At 33.6% G+C, this 21,646-nt stretch overlaps 1 protein-coding gene across 1 annotated transcript in view; it reads right to left on the bottom strand.

Moving 5' to 3' along the window:
• Positions 1-19,224, bottom strand: part of LOC111637469 (monocarboxylate transporter 12-like) — a 34,399-nt gene extending 15,175 nt beyond the window's left edge. The window contains exons 1-2 of the mRNA XM_023382958.1: positions 18,977-19,224; positions 7,758-9,257 (exon numbers count right to left, since the gene is read on the bottom strand). Coding sequence (XP_023238726.1) covers positions 7,758-9,101 — 1,344 coding nt within the window. The 5' untranslated portion in view covers positions 9,102-9,257; positions 18,977-19,224. The remainder of the gene's footprint in view (positions 1-7,757; positions 9,258-18,976) is intronic.
• Positions 19,225-21,646: the final 2,422 nt, after the last annotated feature.

Below are 21,646 nucleotides of genomic sequence, written 5' to 3'. Positions count from 1 at the left end.
AGGAAAACAGTAAACGTTGAGAACCGAAGGTGGTTTTCATTCAATGCCTTCCAACATTTCCAGTTTCATGATTTTTTTAATCGATTGACAGGAAATTTGGAAAATTTTAGAGGGTGACATGTTTTTCACTTTGATCTTTTTCAGTAAACTAAAGCATAAAAATTTTGACATAAGAGAACATGTAAAATCTTGTTTAAGTATTATGATTAAATGTATTATTCGAAATTATTCGGTTAAAAATTATTCAAAAATGATCCCTATTTCTAAGTGACAGCTTAACGTGTTACTTTTGATTTCCAGACTCCAAAACGATAAAACTACCAGCACCTGCATTAATTAGTAACTAAAACTGGGGGTAATAATTTGAAGTGACCAAAAAAAATATAGAGTGACGAAATGGCTGGCGATTTTTTTTAATTTTTCAGAGAGACCCCTGCAATTCCGTTAATATTATTCTTACTGAATCGTGTTTGTAACCTTCAGCATTTATTTTTCATTCCAAAGAATCAATTTTACTGTTTATAAAGAAAATTCAAAGATACTAAATCTAAATAAGCAATTATTTATTGTGACATCGTCACAATGCCGGGCTGCAATTTTTAACCATATTTTTCATTTACTTAATTTACTATATATGCTCCATCTCATATTTTCCTCTGAAAGGTGTTAGATAGATGACCAGCACGACTCTATTGTTAAAGGAAAAGTATGATATACAGGGGCAAGCCACTACTAATGTGAGATTGAGCATACCTTGTATATAGTAAATTAAAAAAATGAAAAATATGATTAAAAATTTCAGCCCGGCATTGTGACGATGTCGCAATAAATAATTGCTCGTTTACTTTTATAATATGTATTGAACTGTCATTGTTTTTGCTCTTTCAGTCCTGTGGGCACTAAGAAGGCCTCTTTTACCAAGTTCATCGTGGGTTCGGCCAGGTCCACAATGGATCGGCCGGATGGTGAGGGAAGAGAACAGATATAACTGGTCGGATCAGCCCCGATAAACTTTTAGGAGATTTTACGACCCATCCGGATTGATCCCGGGTCTCCAGAGCGGTAGGATGCCACCTTGACCGTTCAGACATTCGGCCGTATATATTGAACTGTCAGCAGGACTCAGTACACAGTATTCTAATTATAGTTCTGTATGTGAATTTTTTCATAATCCCACTTAGATGACCACCTCACTTACGTGGCCAGAAATTTTAACCTAAAAGATGGCCACAAAAGTGACTGCCTATACATTAATAAATAAATTTATTCACTTAAAGTAAGATTTGTCTAAATGTTTATAACTTATAAGATTGCACTTACAAAATCTACAAAATGATTTTGTAAGTGCAATCTTATTATCCAAATCTTAATATAAACGTCTCACAAAATCGTCTATTAATGATATTCTTAACTGTCCACATTTGTTTTATTAAATCTATTAAACTACACATTCGTCAACATCCACCTATTTCTAAAAGCGGGAAAAAAATTCCTTATACTGCAACTAAAAGTCGAGAATAACATCATCTGACGATTTAATAAAATGTTAACGCAAGCATTAACAGAGTCTTGATGGCCAAAATGGGTCCATCATCAGCTAGGTCAACAATGGAACGGACAGACGACAGGCATAGGACCCAATGTAGTCAGATCAAATACCAATGAAATTTCGGAAGGTCGACCAGAATGTCTTAGAAATACCTTTCTAGGTCATTCTAGTGGTTCGTATCTCCAAACTGACTTCTTTACCACTTCGCCGATCCGGGCATGACTATCGAAAAAAGGAATTCTCGCGTTCAGTTTGCTCATTGTTGAAAATAGTCGTTTTACTGCTTAAACAGAAGCAATGTGGCAGCGTGGCAGTGTTGGCCAGATGGCCAAAGGCAGTTTAGTCAGTCTGTTGCGGTCGCCAACCTTTCTGGTCTCACGGACCACTAAACTCACAATTTTGAATTCCGCGGACCATCTATCCGAAATTTTTAAAAACGATACAAACATCTATAGAATAATTATCATAAAAGTTCCATTTTACTTTATTAATATAAAATTCAATTGTTTAATTATAACAAATAAGTATGAATGAAATTTGTTGCTGCTTGTTTAAAATAAGTTTATGGATTCTTGGCTCTTTTCCACGAAGGACGACAATCGCATCCACATTATTTATTGTTGATTATTTATTAATTTATTGGCATTATTATTTTTTTATAACATAACAGTCATTTCGTGTTTGTTCTGGATCCGAATAAAAAATGCAAAATGCTTGATTTCTTTTTCTCACTCATTTCTCAATGGGTGAAAAAAAGCAATCAAGCTCTTTCGTAATATTTCGTGTAACCAACGTCCATATTTCTACACGCACCATCGGAATTTTGCAGTCGGAGACCGCTGCTCTGGTGGACCCGAGATCGAGAAACCCCAGGATTTTTCGAGGTGTATATCGTGCTCGTACTTCGCCATCGGCAGACTCATTATGGACCTTGAAGAACCTACGTATTATTAAAAAGGCCTTGTTAGTACAACAGAGCTGATAGTTTTTTTAAAAAAATGCAGTGTACCTCACGATCTCCGATACGCTCAAATTTTACTCATTTTTGCGGCAATAGTTTCTGTACTATAAGTCTAAGGAATATTATTAGTTTTCTGCCTGGTGTTATTATTAAATAATTTTGCTATTTGAATAAAATTTGTTCATTTTTCTCACAATTTCGACACTAATAATAAGGGATCAGAATGAAAATGGGCGAAATATAAATATTTTTTAGTTGTTGATAATTACGTTTAAAATATTGTTGTTTTTCAATATTTTGTTGTATAAAATTTAAATATAACTTAAAGCAATTTTAAAGTAATATTAATGTAACATTTATCGTTTTCTGTCATAAATATTGTTTATCACAAACGTTTTTTAATGAAATTTGATCAATTTTCTTTTCATGTTCCAATTATCAATTTCGTTTTTCGTATAATAATAATAGTGTTTAAAAAACTGTTAGGGTTGGTAATTTTATTGACTTAAGACAAATATTCTTTTTCTGGATAACAGAGAAATTTATTTTAAAAAATTGTGTGACGCCATCTGTTAGGAGATTTTACTAAAAAATACTGTAAATTTTTATCTGTGGCCTAGAATGCTCAAACTATGCTCACTAACAAACTTGACACACCACTTATGAATAAAATAAGCAAATTTTTTGTGTATGGAATATGCAAAAGATTTGTGCTCCACCTACCTACGACTTATGCATATTTTGGCCCGCCAAACGAATAGTTTGGACACCAGTAGCCTACACTGAAAACCTCGTATAATCCGAAAATACATATACTTTAATCCCTACAATGTTTTTCTTCATAATACTATTTGTCCTGTACATAGAAAAGTTAAAAACGAAAATTACAAATTACCGATCAGTAATAATTATATTAGTTTTACTAGAATACTTGTTTTAAAACAATTTCTCTAAGTGATTACTTTATACTTTGTCAAAAACGAGTTTAATCAACAATGAACAATACGGATTTAAGAATGATTCAACTTTAAAAGCTTTGGCTCAGTTTCAACGTGAACTGACAACAAACCTAGACTTATAGAAATACTGTAAGTGTTTTTATCCGCTTATCAAAAGCATTCGACTCGATATCTCTCTGCAAGTTAAACAATAAATTAAATACATTTGGAATAATAAGAACTTATTTAGAATGGTTAACGAATTATCAAAAGAGTATATATGCAGTGAGATTAAATAATGCTATCCTATAGGTTTCTGTATATATTTGTTAACATACGGTATTCCTTAGGTTTCTGTATATATTTGTTAACATACGGTATTCCTTAGGATTCAAATTAACAAAAGTAATTCTCGGTCTATAACACAGCCTATCATACAACTCAATGGGATGAAGATCAACAGAAGTATTATACATATACGAAATACGATTACTCAGACAATAAACTAAACTAATCACATTAAAGCTTACCAATAAAAGGACCAAATTTATTGTAGCAGCAAAGCGATTGAAACAATAAATAAGCCAAGATATTATTAAAACGATTCATAAATCAATCGTCGAACCAAAAATAGCTTGCATAATTATTTGGGGCAACGCGTATAAGTACGCATTTCGTTCAAAAAGTGACTGCTGCAAAATAACTTTCTCTGTACTACATTACATATGGAACCTAAATAATTCGCATTACATCCATACGCGCTAGAAATGATAAGTAATTTATACCTTGTGTATATAAAATATATTGTATATTATATAAGTAGTGTAAACATCATATTCAATAAGAAATCTTTGGTTTTTTATACTGTTTATCAAGCTAATAACTGGTTATCGACATACTCCTTTAGAACAGAAAATAAATCCAGAATACGAAAATGTCACCTAGTTATCGGACAAATATCTGTTATTTTTGCTAGTATAAAAATCTGGAATAATATAGAACAAAAGATCAACCATTCGAAAACACAGATATTAATTAACACTTTCAAGGTCAGAGATTTATTATTATGATACTATAATATAAAAGATTCGCATTTTCTCATCCCTTCAAGTTTTCTTCGGTAATTCTGCACATAAATAACCTACTTCTCTCTGCAATATTTCTTCCTATTTTTTATAACTCTTGTACCGATTATATATATATACAAAAACTTTTCTCAATGGAAATAATATAATATTCCATTGAGAAAAGTTTGATCTATTTTCCTCTCTTAATAATTAATAGAGATTGATCGATTGAATGAAAAAATATTTCATTTTATTTTTTCAATCAATAGCNGTTTTTGAGTCACCTTTGACATCCTTCTTCCCCGATGAGACAAATCCATTTCCCTTTAATTAGGGTATAATTTATTCACGCGATTAGTAAATAGGCTCGTAGGAACAAATTCGTACCTCAATAATACCACGTAGACAATGCTCGACCCCCCCTCCCTTCCCATCGTGTACAATGATGTAGTTTTCGTCACCTCTCAAAACTGTACACGTGTGTATCACGTAATATCAATGAGCAATTGTGAACTGTTTACTAAGAAGCAATTGGAAGTTATGCAATCATTTATGAGTCATTCTCTCGTGCGATAAAGCAACACTTTTAACTCAGCTCTATTAATTCGATCATTTACTTCCGTTCTTAGTTGATAGACACGAGATGATAATTAGTTTATTCATTTAGGATTTCCTTAAAAAGTCAGTTTTATTTCTAAAATTGATTGCTAATTCTTGTTTGTTACCACAATTTCCTGAAATATATTTTAGGAATAAATACAGTATTGCTGAGTAATTAGAAATCAAAATCGGAAACACAAACCTCTGTACAGCGTCTAGTGACGGGGACATAAAACAAAGGCCACTGTTTAGAGGTGGCCGTTTTTGGGAGGTTCGACTTTATTAAATTATTCGTATTAAAACCATGAGCTGCATTCAGTAGCCAAACTCAACAGTTTTAGAGAGAGAAAATGGAACATGTTGTATGTATTGACGTCACGTTTAGTAGCGAACTTCATTTACTCTTCCTTCTGGTAATGATAACTAATAAAAGATGGCTTAATAATAAAGTATAGTTTAAATTTATTCTGGAGTATGAGGCGTGCATTATAGTATTAATAGCTATCAGCAACTAAAAACTTATGGATGAATTTATTTTAAATTCGAATATTTTTAAGTTATAAGTAGAAAGGAACAGAAGTTGACACCAGCCATTCGCGTCAAATCGTAATTTATCGTTTAGCATAATCGTTCAGGTTTCGTAGAAGTTATTGCCACCAAACTGAGCAGTGCTAAATTGAATGACAATGCTTCTATTAAATGTAATATAATTATAATTTACGACAACTTATGAATTGATCACAATATACAGCTGTAATAACCTATCAATCACCGGTCACAGATTAATGTTTTTCTTGCGCGCGTAATGCGTACGTACTGTACATACGCACTAACCGCGTAAGAAGTAAGAATTCCAGATTAATCATATTTTGTTGCTTGTCGTAGAAGAGACAAATTAATCACGAATGATAGAAATAAAGGCAAGAAATTTGTTCACTTTCGAAACCAGCATAAAAATCTCATCTTTGTGTGACAGTTCACTTATCGAAGGTGAGATGGCCGAGACGGTTAAGGCATTAGTCTACCCTGTATTAAAATTCGGACGTGCAATCCCAGGATTTTTTCATAGACTGTCCTGTCTCGGGACATGTCCATGATGCTGGGATGTTTTTTACCACCCGGCCACTCCCATTTTGGGTCGGCCAAGCCCACGAAGGTTAATAATAAATACAATCTTTCACACGATATACATATTACGAATATACGTGTATATATAGCCTATGACATATATCCTAAAAATTCCGAAAATAAATTTCTAGTGGAGACAAAAATATTGACGTTTCTATCCATTATTATTGACGTAAAACCAACATGTCTATAGGAGCAACTTAGAAAGAGAATATTATTACGGTTGCAATCAATCAAAACTAACCGATTTTTAGAGCGTGAGATATCGGCAGGCGGGCTTCGATCCCATGACGTAGGATATAATTTGACGAAATAAACGTCAATTGTTAAATATTAACTTCCTACATTACAAAATATGTTATAATTAATTAACAAGTATACAATAATTTTTTCAGCTTCGAATGTTTTCAAAGAAGTCGATTAGAAGCTCTTTTTTTTCATTATTGTAATTAAATCTATTATATTTTAATGAGGTAGCGCAAAATTATCACGCCTATACGATTCTTTTCATAATTACAATAATTTCATTCAATTATTTCTGAGACGCTTCGGAATGTTTTCGGAAAAATTACACATACTGTACGTATAATAAAGCTGCAACGAATAGTTATTTGATCGAATACCGAATTTTCCACATCATTTTACAACGTGATGTCAAAGGAGCATTAACCGATTGGCCGATTTCGATTTGCCGGTCCGGCAATCGTGGTCCAAGTCAAGTCTATTGAATTGGCATGACGGCCACCGGCAATTTTTTATCGTCGTGACAACCGCTGATCGCCCTTCAAAATTGGTCCCAGTGGTGCTAGTGTGAATTCGGTGCGGGTTATTGCAAATTTTGCAACTTGCAATTTAATATGGAATACAGTAGAGCCTCGATTATCCGACTCAATTGGGGACTGGGGTTGGTCGGATAATTGAAAAGTCGGATAACCGAAAAGTATGAAAAAATCCATTATTAGTGTAGTATATTATTATATCCCATGTAATTAGTATATTAGTACATCGCTATTAACCTACTTCGCGTTGAATTTTCATCGATGTTAAGCCTAACAAAAATTTTTTAAAATAATAATCGTCGCTATTGTATCGTTAAAAATTAGAAAATTAAGCCTCGTTTAAATACTGGTTCCCTTTCATGGTCGATTGAGTGTTGCCAGCTAAAACACGTAAAAATAACATTAAAGTAGCCAAGACATAGCCAAATATTGTAGCGCCACATCACTAGCGGACATTTGAAATTTGCCGACTAGGACGGTCGGTTAACCGAGGTGGCGGTTAATCGGGGGTCGGATAATCGAGGCTCTACTGTACTTAAGCATTTTTTCCATTGTCGTAAGTTACCAAGTGTCTGTAGAAAACATGAGAAATGTTTTGCATGCAGCGAATATATACAGCACCTTACCAACTGATTGTGTGTAAGAATTTTATAATTCTTACACACAATCAGTTTTATAACCGTTTCCATTTCTCTTCTTATAATTACTAAAATGAAAAAAACGAATAAATCTTACTTTTTCGGATTCGGTGATTGTCATCATACTATTGCGATAAATATCCGGACAGCTGGATGCCCGCAAACGGTAACGTCTGATATTAAGCATTGCGCCCCTGTAAGTGATGCTTCCTCGTTGAAGCCTCATGTTTCGAAGACAACTGGCTTTCTGACTTTCGGATTTAGTGGACCAAGTAGAATTCTTCCGACTCTGTTCCGGACTTTTGTTATCCACAACTTCGTTATTATTGTGTTGTACGTTGGGTGGAATAACGGAAAACAACGGCAGCGTACTCTTTACGGTCAGCGTGTAATCGTCTCCTTCCGGAGTCACCAGGCATTTTAATATATTCGGATAATGTTCTAATAAAGAGTTCAAATAACCACCTTCTTTGTTAGACAGTTCGGTGATGACTTCGACGGGTACGTTAGAACTATTTATGTAAGTAGGAAGATGTACCAACGAACTGCAAAGACGTTCTCCGGATTCTTCGAAACTTTTCGATTCTAAATTACATTCTTCGGTTATTTCATTTTTTCCTTCGTCGTTACTAACGTTATCACAAGATTTCGGATTATCCAAATCGCGCATGAGAGCTCCGAACGCCACGATGTTTAAGAAGAATCCAGATAGAATAAGTAGAGTGCCCCTCCAGGCGTAATTTTCTAGAAGATAAATAGTCAGAGGCGCAAAAACAAAGGTGCCAATTCCGGTTCCGCATACGGCTAGACCGGTAGCTAAAGATCTCTTTTTTTCGAAGTAATAGGCGACAATGACGATTGAAGTGACGTAGCAGAGAGCGAGACCAAATCCGGACAAACTGAACATAAGAAAGAGCATTTCTAAGGAATGTGAAAAGTAACTAGCCATAAATCCCAAGGCGGATAACAGAGCTCCTATTATACTTATTTTCCTGCATCCGTATCTGTCAGTAAGATAACTAGCGATGGGGCCGGTTAGTAGAGGCATGCTGAGAAATATAGAGCCGACCCATGCCGTTTTGCCTTTGCTTTCGCCAAAATAATTGACCAGATCTACGAACAGAATGCCAAAGGATAGGGACACGCCGTCCGAGATGAGATTAATCATAAAGGAAGCAAATACGACTACCCATCCCCAACCGCCATCGGGGGGGACGGGCATAGATCTTCCTTCCGTCTCCGAAGGAGACGACGTGAAAGAAGCCGAAGAACGGATCTCTTGAGCCGAATGTGCTTTGTCATAACCCTGTTCGTCATTGCTTCCGCTTGAAGGATTTAATAGTAGAGCTTCTTCTTTTCTAAACTTTTCATCCATCGAAGTAGAACGGAGAGTTTTGCAGTTATTAGTTCCCTCGAAATCCGTCGAACTAACATCAGGCATTGTAAATAATAAGTCTTACTCCTAATTATCTCTCCCGAAGAGACAAATGCTTGGTAATTAATAGATTTTGCCATCGGCGACCCGGGAATGTTGTCTGTTAACTTGAACGCATTCATCTGTGATAACTTGCCATCAGGATGTGCCCCGACATTAAATCTGAAAGAAACAAATTATTAAAAGTTAATTTAACCTATTCATGTTTCTTATATTTCAACATATTTTTAATATGTTAACAATATGCGATCGGTTGTTTTTATTTTTAGTATCGGAACGATAACGTAGGTAAATTTTCGCAAATAACGTATGCTCTATCATCTTATCAGTCTGTGAAATGAGAAAAATATTTTGACTAATTCTTTAAATTATTTTACTAGTCAAACATAAAATGTTTATTTTTTCGTCATTTTCTTTAATTTCAACTACTGTTTTTATCAATGAGTGTAGATTCTTTGATTTAAAATAGATATTAGGTCATTAAAGCGCAAGATTTTCTATCTCTATAGTGTCAATCTCCCTCGCACCACTACTACGAGGCGACCGACTGTCATACGAGATGGTTTCTGAGATTAGTGAGATAGCAATGGTGGCTCAACGAGGGCTAAAGACAGGATTGAACCACTCATTCCGTATTATCGTTCTCTAATTACAAAACCCGTGCAAAGATACTGGAATAGAACAACGACTAATTTCATGAAACCCTCAAAAATACAGGAAATCCTCGTTAATTCGAACTCGGATAGTGCGAAATCCCATTAGTTCATAATTGTACTTTTGTCCCGGCCGGTGATATATAGATCTACATGTTAAGAAATTCGGTTAGTTCGAAATACGGTTACTTTGTAATTCGAAGTGAGAATTAGGTCTGAACTGTGATATGTGTATCTTAACTCGTTTGCTTAGATCAGGAATGTGCAACCCACTTAATATTTTTATGCTGCCCATTGCACCCTAAATTTTTCAGGTACATTTTCACTTATTTTGGTAAACTATGTTGTAGAAATTATTCTCGTTTCACTAGATACACTTTTATGTCATAATGACGTAATTTCTACTAGAAAATTGTTTTATCTAGAAAACTGTTATGCATGTGGGGTATTGTTCGCAACAGTATGTGAGTACATACTGTTGCGAACAATTCTTTTTCGTGCATGAAAAACATCAAAACTGCTGAAAGAAATAGGTTGAATGATTCCCATTTAACTAACATTCTTACAATTAAGACTAGTATCATAAAAGCAGATGTTGTCAATACTGTATTATAAAAGGAAGGCAATGTCAAAAATCTCATTGAATTTATTTTGTGTGAGTATAATTTGTTTTATTGTCAATAAATAATACAGTATTTTTTGTAATTATATATATTTGTTATTAAAATTTAATAATCACATTTTGAACTTTTTAAAAACATATATTTATATGTAAATTTCTAATTTGGCCCATTAGGAAAAAAAATTGGATAACCCTGGTTTAGATCGAAGTGCTTTCACCGTGTAAAACAACAATAAATCTAGAACAATTCTAATCTGGCGATTATAGCTTTGCTTTTACAGTAACGCATTTTAGGGTATCACATTAACTTTTTTTTTCTCTTATAAAATAGGCTGGTTTTCGGGATTGCAAGATTGGGCTACAACTAGCAGATTAAGATATTTGTAGGAATATAGGCTGCTACATTTGGGCGACTAACTACTTTTTGGGCCACTTTAAAAAACAATTTGGGAAACATTTCGAAGTAAAGATTTCTGCTTTACTTTTTATAAAACTTATGTGGCAACATGTGAGGTTCTTACCGGACATATGCCTTCACATTTATATTATAAGGCTGCAGTTTGAAAAAATTGTAGACCTATAAATTCTCACTTTCGTCTGTCCGTCTGTCTTTCCCGAATCTCGAGAAAGGAGTTAGATAGATGAAAGACGAGATCAGATATGGAAACTTTAGAGACAGGAGGCCACCAATGGCCAAGCGGTTCCGTTCCCTGAATACTGGGAGTTCGGTCGTGGGTTCACGCCTCGCCCGGACAAGCTGGTCACGTGTTTTCCGGGTTTTCTCCACGTATATAACGCCTGAATAGGGGCCAGTTACCCTTATAAAAGACCTCCTGGAAGGAATCTCCCACTAGTCAGATCACCCAAGTGTTGCGTTGTCATAACTTAACAAAACAAACAAACAAACTTAGGGACAGGAGGCCCCGATTAACTTAATGTAAACGTCTGGTTTGCATCGGAAATCACGTTATTTCAATTCAAAAATTTTCTCCTGAAAGGGGTTAGATAGATGACCGGCATGACTCTAATGTTAAAGGAAAAGTATGATGTACAGGGGCAAGATACTACTATTCTGAGATGGAGAACATATGTTTAATAAAAATATGTAAATCTCAGATAATTCGAAAGTCGATAATTCAAAGTCGCTATTATTTCGTTCCTTCAATTTCGAAATAAGGAGGATTTCCTGTATTGACGAGAAAAGCGCGGATTATAAATTACTGAATGATATAGTTGAAGAATGACTGTTATTGTAAGGAAGACTAAAAGTCGGTTTCACCAATCATTGTTAAATTAATTGCTAACGTAACATTTTCGAACTATTGTTTAAAAAAATTGACATTTCGTTAGCAAGTTCCACTTCAATAACAGGTCGAGCTGCTGCTCTGAAAGATATGGGTTCGAATCCGGCAGAAAAATCTAAACTGGGTCATGAAAATTGTTCGAATGTTACAAAAGAAAAAAACTGAAAGCAAGAAGATCAAAAATTGTTAGAAAATTAAATAACTACATAAATAATAAGAGAACTCATTTTAATTAAAAATAAATAAATGTCTGTTATTTTATATATAGAAATGTATCATTACTTACAGAGGCGCCCGCAGATTATAAAAAAAGAGGGGAGAGCACATAAAAAGGACATCGTATATACAGTACATAATATAAAATATGCAGTATAAATTTATATATATATATAAATTTATACTGCATATTTATAAGGCTTCATTATATATATATATAATGAAACCTTAGAGCGCCCTTGAGGATTAAGAAAAGAGCAACTCGACGAAAAGGAGACACGTGTCCCAACCGCCCCAAAGTATGGGTGCCCTGATTACTGAGTTTGAAATTGCGTTGTGTGTAAAGTTTGTAAATCTTTAATTCTAGCATAATGATCATAATTGAACTGAATATTTTAAAAGGGCGTCGCCAAAATTTTGACCGTATTTTGTTTTTTCTAATTTCAAAATAATAATCAGACTCTTTTCCTCTATCTGCTTTCACTCACGGGGATTTCAGATAATGTATTATTTTCCTATCTAAAGTGACAGTTTCTTATCGTGTGACCGAGATTTAGATACAAGCATCCAAGTATCTCCGGAGACACGGCAGAATCTTTACAGTTTATGAAGTTTACTTGGTTTACTTGGCATATTACACAGAATGGTGTACTTGGAAAGTTCTGAGTAAAAGAAATGGCCAGTGGCGTCGAGAGACGTCGCCGGGGCTGTTGGGAAAAATTGGGCCCTAAGTAAATAAATTATTTGAAAATTTATTTTGAGTTTTGTTTTTTATAAAATAAAGAACAATAGTTAGTGTCAAGCTTTTTATACAGTATTATAATAGAGCGTAAATAAATGAATTGTGGGATAATGTCCAGCCCCCTGTGAGTCCTGGCCCGGAGAATTTTGCCCCATCATCCCTAGCCTCTCGTCTGCCTTAGAGATAGCACCAAAGGATACATTAGATGTCATAATCTGATGGAAATTTTACTAAATAAAATGCTATTTCTAAAGAGATAAATAAACCTAGAAATTTTATAATCTTGTACGTTTTGTTTATTGCCATGAAATATGGTTACACCAAAGGAATCATTAGTTTCTGCTATCATATGAGACCAGAGTCACTACTACAACCATTGTCACCTGATTACCCAACTAGAAAAGTTTCTATCATAAGAGCGAAGCAAAATCTGATGAAGATGCAGAAATACATTCCTTGTGACCACAAGGAATTCTATTCAAAAATATTTTCTTGGCCAACAGAACATGAAAATAGCATGGAAAAACATTGAAAGCCTGACTAGTTTGAATAACAACTCCAATTGATGTTTTCTTTTATCTCGAATGACATTTATTTTATTAAAGTAAGGACCAAGAGTGATTAAAAAGTTGTAATATAGCTACTCAAACAAGTGTAACATTAAGCTGTGTTATTGGTGTATGTGTCAACATCTAAAAATCTCCTATATGAACGATGTGACATGTAATATTGCGGCTTTCTGTACTGCCATATCATATGTTTTTTATTAAGGTTTAAGGTTTCTAGACTTTTGTGTAGTGTATGTTGTATAACATCAGTAGAAGAGAGGACAACAGGTACAATAAACATCTTATCCATCCGCCACATCTGTCTTATTTCTTGAGTGAGTGGAGTGTACTTGCTGATTTTATCAGTGTGAGCCTTTTTATGTTATGAGTGTTTGGAACAGAGATGTCTATTGTATAAGCGATCTTACCGTATTTGTCAATGAGAATGATGTCAGGTCTATTGTAATTAATTGTTTTATTTGTGATTATGGCTCTGTTGTAGTATATTTGTAGTATGGTACCTGGGTGTTTAATAATCTGTAATCTGTGTTTGTGTGCAAGCTTTTGGTGTATTATATTTGCTATTTGATTATGCCTATGTAAATAGTTTGTGCTAAGAGCTTGCAACCAAAAGTTATATGTTGTATTGTTTATGGCAGAATGTGGTATTATTATTATTATTATGTAAACTTCGTTGAAATAAAACTAACTAAAATTAACTTTGATTATTTTTATCCAAAGTTTTAAAATCACAAATCACATTTTTTTAAAGGGCGTAAGTCATGAAACTTTATAAGTCAATAAAAAATTAGATATGCACCTCACCTTATAAATTTTTTGATATAATATCAGTTTATGGCTGGTCGATGAAATTTAAACAAAACAAAAAGTGGGTTTTAAACACTTTTTTTGAGTTTTTCTCGAAAATTTATTCAATATGACATACGTCTTTTAAAAATTCCAACTCAATTATGAATAAAATCAAATTACAATATATTAATTAGTTTCGATTCAAAATAATGTTTATTGATACTTTTCACTTGATATTATATAATATTCTTACATAGAGAGTTAAATGTATAAAACGATTATTTACGGCGGATACTTTAAAATAGATTGCTCCTTTCGTCTAGAAAACTTTCGAATAAAAAGTGTTACTATAAGAAGGAAACGATGTTCATTTCATTCCTAAGCAGCCTTTCTCAATTTATTTTGGCTTCTTTGGTGTTCTTCTATCATAAAATTCTGTGGTCCTCTGTAAAATAATCAAGTTTAGTTGATTAAGTTTCTTTTCATATTTCTTTCCTACAAACTACAACATATTCCAATTCTTCAAAAGAAAAAAAAATAATCATTTCGTGGAAGTATTTTTCAATTAAAACAAGTTTTGCCTCAAAATCAAGAAAGAAAGAAAGTTCTGTTCAAGAAAAACTATAGAAAATGACGACTTCCAGACGCCGCGGCTGCATGCTTAGGTGAGATGTTGTCCAAGAAAAATTGTCTTCGTCATTTTATTGCACTCGAGGATAGCATCGTTTCCTTTCCTTCTTATAGCAAGCATGGTAAAAATTTGTTGGTACTGAGGACAAATTTTATCCGATTTAAGTTTCCGATATGTCTCTTCTGCTCTTCCAAGTATCACTCATCAACTGCCGTCCCCTTCCAGTATATCCATACAATTTAAAAGTGAGGTTGCGGCCGAAGTTTTCATCTGTAAAACGTGAACGTCGAACGTCGAGCGCCACTTATAAGATAGCGGCGCTCGACGTTCGACGTCCACGTTTTACAGATGAAAACTTCGGCCGCAACCTCTCTAAAATGGCTCTCTCGAGCCATTTTAGAGAGACCATCGAGAGAGGAAGCTGCAAATTTTTCCCAAACCCAGAGAAAACTCAGAGTCCTAGTGGTTCCTACTCCTATAAAATTAATGTTATTTTTATTATCAAAATTGAAATATTTAATACTGTTTTTTATTAATAAAGAAACATTCGATGTATTTTATTTTTTCAAAATAAGTATAAAAAAGAAAACGAATACCAAAAGTAATTCATAGTATAGTGTCCGGTCTACCTCGCTCTCGACGGCTCTATCCAGCCCTCACAGTGCTTACATGTGTCAAAAATTTTAAATTTGTATTCACGCTAATTAATGTGTATTAGATTTTGTGACGAACTTACTTGTTCTTTCTTTCTTTATGTCCCTCCCTACCTAAAATTGAATTTAGTCTGATGGGACACGACAATGCAACACGAGGGAATCGCCAAAAGAGAGATGCCTCCCTGGAAAACTTTCTAACGGAAACTGGTCTCTATTTAGCGTTAGACATGTAAAAAAAAACCCAGAAAACTTCGAGCCATTCGAGCTTCACGTTCCAGCCCGTTGGTCAGACGCAAACCTATGATAAATTCCAATCTTTAATGATTTTATCCACTCGGCCACTAGTGGGCATCTAAAACTGGGAGAAGGAAAAAGTATCCTAGCAGCAAAGACCTTTTCGCCCTTTTTAAAAATGTTTAATCCGTTTAATACGTTCGAATCCTTTTTTTACGGTTTTCACTCCGTGATATCCTTACTGTGACCCCAATGAGCCGTATGGCCCCCGTTGAAAATAGCTGATATAAGATATCGTCATCCGGTGGTTCGTAATCGATAGTCTGTTCTGCCAACTGGTGAATACTTTTCATTTCTAGTAGATTGGATAAGAGAAAAAATTCTTCCATATTCGTCAGCTATTTATATATCCCAGAAAATATTTTTTAATAGTCAAATAGTAGACTTATTATACGTTTCATTTTTAATGACGTAACTAAATACGTGATATCAACGAAAATAGTACTTCTTGAAAAGTAAATTTTGTAATGAACAGTAGCATTTGTATGACTATTTTCAAATTAAATGTGCTTACAATTTGCATTCTTCCATTAACCTTTACAAAGAAATTTCATTATAAAAAAAATAAGTTGTGTGGTTCCAATAATTCGTTATAAAATAATAATAATAAGTTTCAAGATAGTTAGCGTATTAGATGGAACTCATCGTTAATTTAACGAACTGTTAGAAACTTTAACGTTCCGAAATCGGATTTTTAAAACAGCATTTCACAACCAGTTTTACGATATTCATCGGTATTAATGAGGTTTAATTAATATACTTTCAGCTATTAAACAGGTTTAATAACATTTGTACAGTTTTAACGAAGACTGATGAAATTGGACATAAGACAAAATGAGTTTTGAAATCTCCCATCATTATTCTCTCTTCGATCGATGCAACAAACAGAATATTTTTACAATTTTACACCGCGATTACGGCGTAAAAATATGCAAAAAGTACGGCGCAAACCTTTATAAATGTTATCCACTTTACATAATTTTACACATTTATAGAAATTTTGGAATCTGCAGTAGATAATGAATATCAATACCTTTTCATTCCGGTAGCAAAAGAAAACAATTATATGTAAATTAAATAATATTGTAATCTAAACATATATCTATGATTTAACATTACAAAAGCCACGTGTATTAGTCAATATGCAAGACTGAATTAAAAAGACTATGTTTACTTGCTGAATGTAGCGTATTTGTAAATATGCTCGTAGATTTGGTATAATAAGGACGTCGATGCTTATAATTTTAACAAGGAAATCAAGAAACGAAAAACAGAGTAGCGTAAACTAGAAAACCCAGATGTATTATTAAGTATAAATTTATAAGAATAATTTTACTTGATAATGTTATAGAAATATTGAGACTCACCTGCCACTACTTCCAATACTTCTAACAATTAGAAGTATTGGAATGGCAGGTGAGTCTTCAATGGCAATTTTTCTATTTTTTTCCCTGAATCTTATTAATAAATTATACTTCAGCTTTTTTCAGCTGTGAATTAACGACCGTCCTATCTTATTTCAATTCGTCTCAAATAGCCCGTAGAATTTTAATCTAAGTTTGAATTTAGTCTACTGTTTTTATATATCTTTTTTTTTTTTGCCTGTACTTTAAACCAAACGGTACACGAACACGGATCACGACTCTAAGAAATGGCAGTAATATTTTCAATAATAATAAAGCAAACTTTACAATACCTTACTATTAAATAATTACAACAATAAAATTTAAAAAAATTGGAACAGTATCAAATTTCTACTTAAAAAAGTCAGTAAGAAAAAGAAAAACTCTCTGGAACACCACACTGAACAATATGAAATTATACAACTACTTTTATTTTGTTTTCTTATTTTAATGAAATTTCAACACATTTTTAAGCACAAGATGATTGTTTTTTAAAATGTTTTCTAATAAAATATTTTTGAGTACTGTATTCGCTTTACACTAAACTTAAAAGAAAAGAAATCTCGAATACGTTTAAAAATTTCAAAGCGATGACTGAATCCCTTCCCCGAGTAATCAGCCTAATATTCGAACTCCTCAAGCGGCAAGTTGTATTAATTAATAAAGATTGCTTACGGATAAACGAAATAATCGTCTTACTCCAATATCCAAAAGACACCGAATATCATCGATATGTTTTTAAATCATAAAACGACGAATGTAATGAGAAATATAACAAATATATTTGAGCGTTAGTTCTTCCAACGACGACTTCGATGTTAGTAGGAGCGCCTACCGTACCGCAGAGTCGAAATCAATGCCATTTCAAGGTTAAGCGGCCATCCCTGTACAGAATAAGCGCCTACGTAACGTTATTACGTTAAGGAACGATCCTCGTACGCACGTTTCGTCCCTAACTAGACTTAAATCATTCTCTAATTAAAGGAAGTTCTATTTTACTACTTTTTTACGTTTAAAACGTTGTTTCTTACAATTCGTCATTATCGTTAGCGTGATTTGTATATTGACAGCAGTAAATCGCAAGTTTTTCCCAACACAATTCTAATTAAGACTCTAATTCTCTCCAAATTACATGGACAAAATCGAGGAATTTTTCTGCGATAGAATCTCAACTGATCACTCGAAAGTTTCGTTGAGCTTAAGCTGATAATTAAGGACACGCAATAATTGTCATCTCTAGATAATAAATAGAAGTTTCAAAAGATTCTACGTTAAGAAACATTTGTTATTGTAAGTTAGCATTAAGTTAAGGGATGAAGAAGAGAAATTAGATTAATTTCTACTTTTCCCTGATGACAACAGAATTAAATCGTAAGACGTATTTAGGCTATTAGGCTATTATTTGAATAAATGGAATTTTAGGAAAAGGATCCCGTCTTCAATAACAATCGCCATAAATTCCGAAGGAATAAAGAATAAAATTACGCCCATCGTAACAAAATCCAGAAGATAAGAATCACTTCCAGATTATAATTAAGTAAAACTGTTACGGAAAGTATCAAAGACTCTATTCAATTGTCGAAAAACAACAGAGTTAAATACGGCGGATATTGTTGCTACGGTAACAATAGTCGGAATTCGACAGACACTAAGACGTCGTTAATTTGCTATTTGACAAGTAAATATGCGAAGCCGAGTAAATATGCAGAGTCTATAACAATAGTTGGAATCGTTTCCTACGGAGCGAAAGAACGAAGTCGCGCACATAATTGAACTTTGGATCATCTTCGACGTTTTATTGTTACTACAAATGAAATGTTCTTCGGTTTTATTTTTGACGGTAATTTGTCTACTAAAGGAATTTTATTTATAATTAAAACAAAGTATTATCGATTAAATTTTTGAAGGATAGATACTCTTCCATAGTTTTCCGTATATTTATACGCTGAAAATTAACTATCGACTAATCTATATAAATTTGTAAACATGGAAAGTCTCTAACCTTGACCGTGTCCTACGAATAATTAAATTCGGATCCTCCGGAGTTTTTTTTTTTTTTTCTTTCTTTTTCGAGGTAAAAAATGAAAAAAAAATTATTGTCGAAAAATAAGAAGCTTTGTAAATAAGGAGAAAGTGAATTCAAGATAAGACATTAAAAAGATAAGTTTCTAAAACGTAAGACGAACGAATCGACTTAAGAACCCAAAGTCGGACGAATAGGAAACACTGCAATAGACATCGCGTGTTATGACGTCACGGAGAAAGCGCCTCCCGCGACGAACAATCATATACTTCGATACGTCGGGGAATCGATCCGTCGTCGGTTTTCTCCGTTTAAAAAAAAAATTTCGAAAAGGTAAAATGCGTTTTAAAAAAAAGTAAATAAATTTTACAAAATAGAATTAGGGATTTTGGACGGGTCCACTCGACGAAAAACGTTTGCGCGCTATATAAAGATCAAAAGACATTCGTTACGATTCGGAATGCCCTGAAGAAAACACACGCGACTCAATTTAATAGTAAACGAATTGTTTTAGCAATTCCGACGACTCTTTAGAAGAAAACAATAGTCAAACGTCCGTTATTTACTCGATATTTCGTATTAAATAATTAGAAACTTAATAACGTCACTTCTGAAGAAATACATCGTAAAAATATTCCTCGAAAAAAAATTCATTTCTATTTTATCCTAAGCGAACAACATCTCTTATGTAATTACGATAGATTTTTTCCTGACAAATGGCCAAAATAAAGATGACAGTTACTTTATTTTCTTTTGTTTTTTTTTGTTTTCTTTTTTTATTCGAATTAGATTTAAATATTGTTATAAATATCGAGGTTAAAAACAAGAAAGAATAAACTATAACGAATGTGGTTACGAGGAGAAATTATTCAGATTTCGCTCAACATTTTTCTATTTTTCGATTCTTGCCACTTTTATTGGCGATTTTCGAAATTTATTTTTCGAATTACCGTACTTTGATTTAGAAAGATTTGGTTTTTTTTTCATTCGATATTTACTTGAAATTTTCTCGGCGACCGTTTTTGCCTTTTATTTTATTTTTTATGGTAAATCAATTTTAGCGAAGCGTAAGTAACCGGCACGAATCCGATTTTATCGACCGATACATTCTACGTATTAAGGTAAAATAAGGTAGCCGAGTAGGGGAAGAATTATCGAGGTAGGAAAACAGCAAGCAGAATTAATTTCGCTCGTCCTCGACCTTACTCGAAGACGCAAACAAAAAAGAACAAAAGTCTTATTCTTTTAATCCACCGACCAAAATATCCCTTTAAAAAACGCGACTTTAAATACTATGGCCATGACGTCACCGACGTACGCCAGAAGAAATCTTTGTCTTGGAGCCAAGACAATACGTTATCGCGTCGTCGGAAATGGCGCAAACGAAGAAGAAGGCGAATAAATATTTACCGCATCTATCAGCTTATATAAGAAGGATTTTAAAATCAGGCGCGAGACGACGTAACTTCGAAGGGGCGGAGGTCGGTGGGAACAATAGAGACGGTCGACAAACGGAACTGGCAAAGACCCAACACCGATGGACGGGTCGTATTGTATTTTTGAAAAATCTTTTCGCCTTAATTATAACGGTAAACGATGGCTTCTTCCGTCTCACCCTCCTCCAGTCGATGAGGACGAAATGGTAACGGCCCATCCGGGTCGAATCGAAAAGATCGAAAGCGACTAACAGTTACGATAATTGCCCGTTTACCTTCCCAACAATTTATATTCCTCGAATTAGGAATAGTTTACCCCTTTCTTCGTTTAACCGACAATCCACACCCCCGTAATAACGCCCTTCTTTTTTTTTTAATAATAAAACTTACGTTTTAATACCTATTACTTATAACCGGAAGGCTTTCTCGCCGCCATTAAGTAATCAAATTGAATTTTTAAAATGATAATTGTTTCAGATCGTCATCGAATAAATAATAACTGATAATAGTAGAAGTAAATATAAATAGTTACTTTTTAGAGCAACAAAAAAGTATGACTGTCGGCTTTTTCCATTATTATTCTTCGCTAAACATCGCTTTATTTACCGAGTAAAAAAAAAAAAAAGTTCCGTCAACGTTGCACCCAGTCAATTTACATGAAAAAATAATTAAAAAATATTTTATATTGCAAAATAAAAATTAATCTTAATGTAAAAATGATATAATAAATTTGAATATACGAAATACTTGCGACCCGAAATGAAAAAGATATATTTGGAAAGTGAAAAGAATGGTGTTTATGGAAGAAAACGCTTATTAATAATCTGAATTACGAATATAATTAAGGAAAATATTGAATGTAGCCGTCAAGATCAATAAACCCTTTTTTTTTTTTTTTCTTTTTACATGGATGGATCGTCTAGGCTAACGAGATGCGGATGCGGATCCGCATTTATAACGGCGCCATTTTAAGACGATTTTTAAGTATAAAAATGTTTTATTAATATTTATAATAATATCGGATAATTACCTCATAATAGTTAAGAATGCCGGCGTTATAGATCCGTCAATATATTATGGTTTAAATAATTCCTGTTTTTCGCTGCCGTTTCTACGCCGATGGGCCGTCCGACCGGTCTCCATCTGGTGGACGTTTTAATTATTAAACTGTACGCTTTTCTCTGGAAAGTCTGTGGGAATTTTCTAATCGAAA

The sequence above is a fragment of the Centruroides sculpturatus genome, unplaced genomic scaffold (assembly GCF_000671375.1).
Source record: "Centruroides sculpturatus isolate CEXI.00-Female unplaced genomic scaffold, Cexi_2.0 scaffold1149, whole genome shotgun sequence".
NCBI classification, from domain to species: domain Eukaryota; kingdom Metazoa; phylum Arthropoda; class Arachnida; order Scorpiones; family Buthidae; genus Centruroides; species Centruroides sculpturatus.
This window is presented reverse-complemented; position numbering and strand designations above follow the sequence as displayed.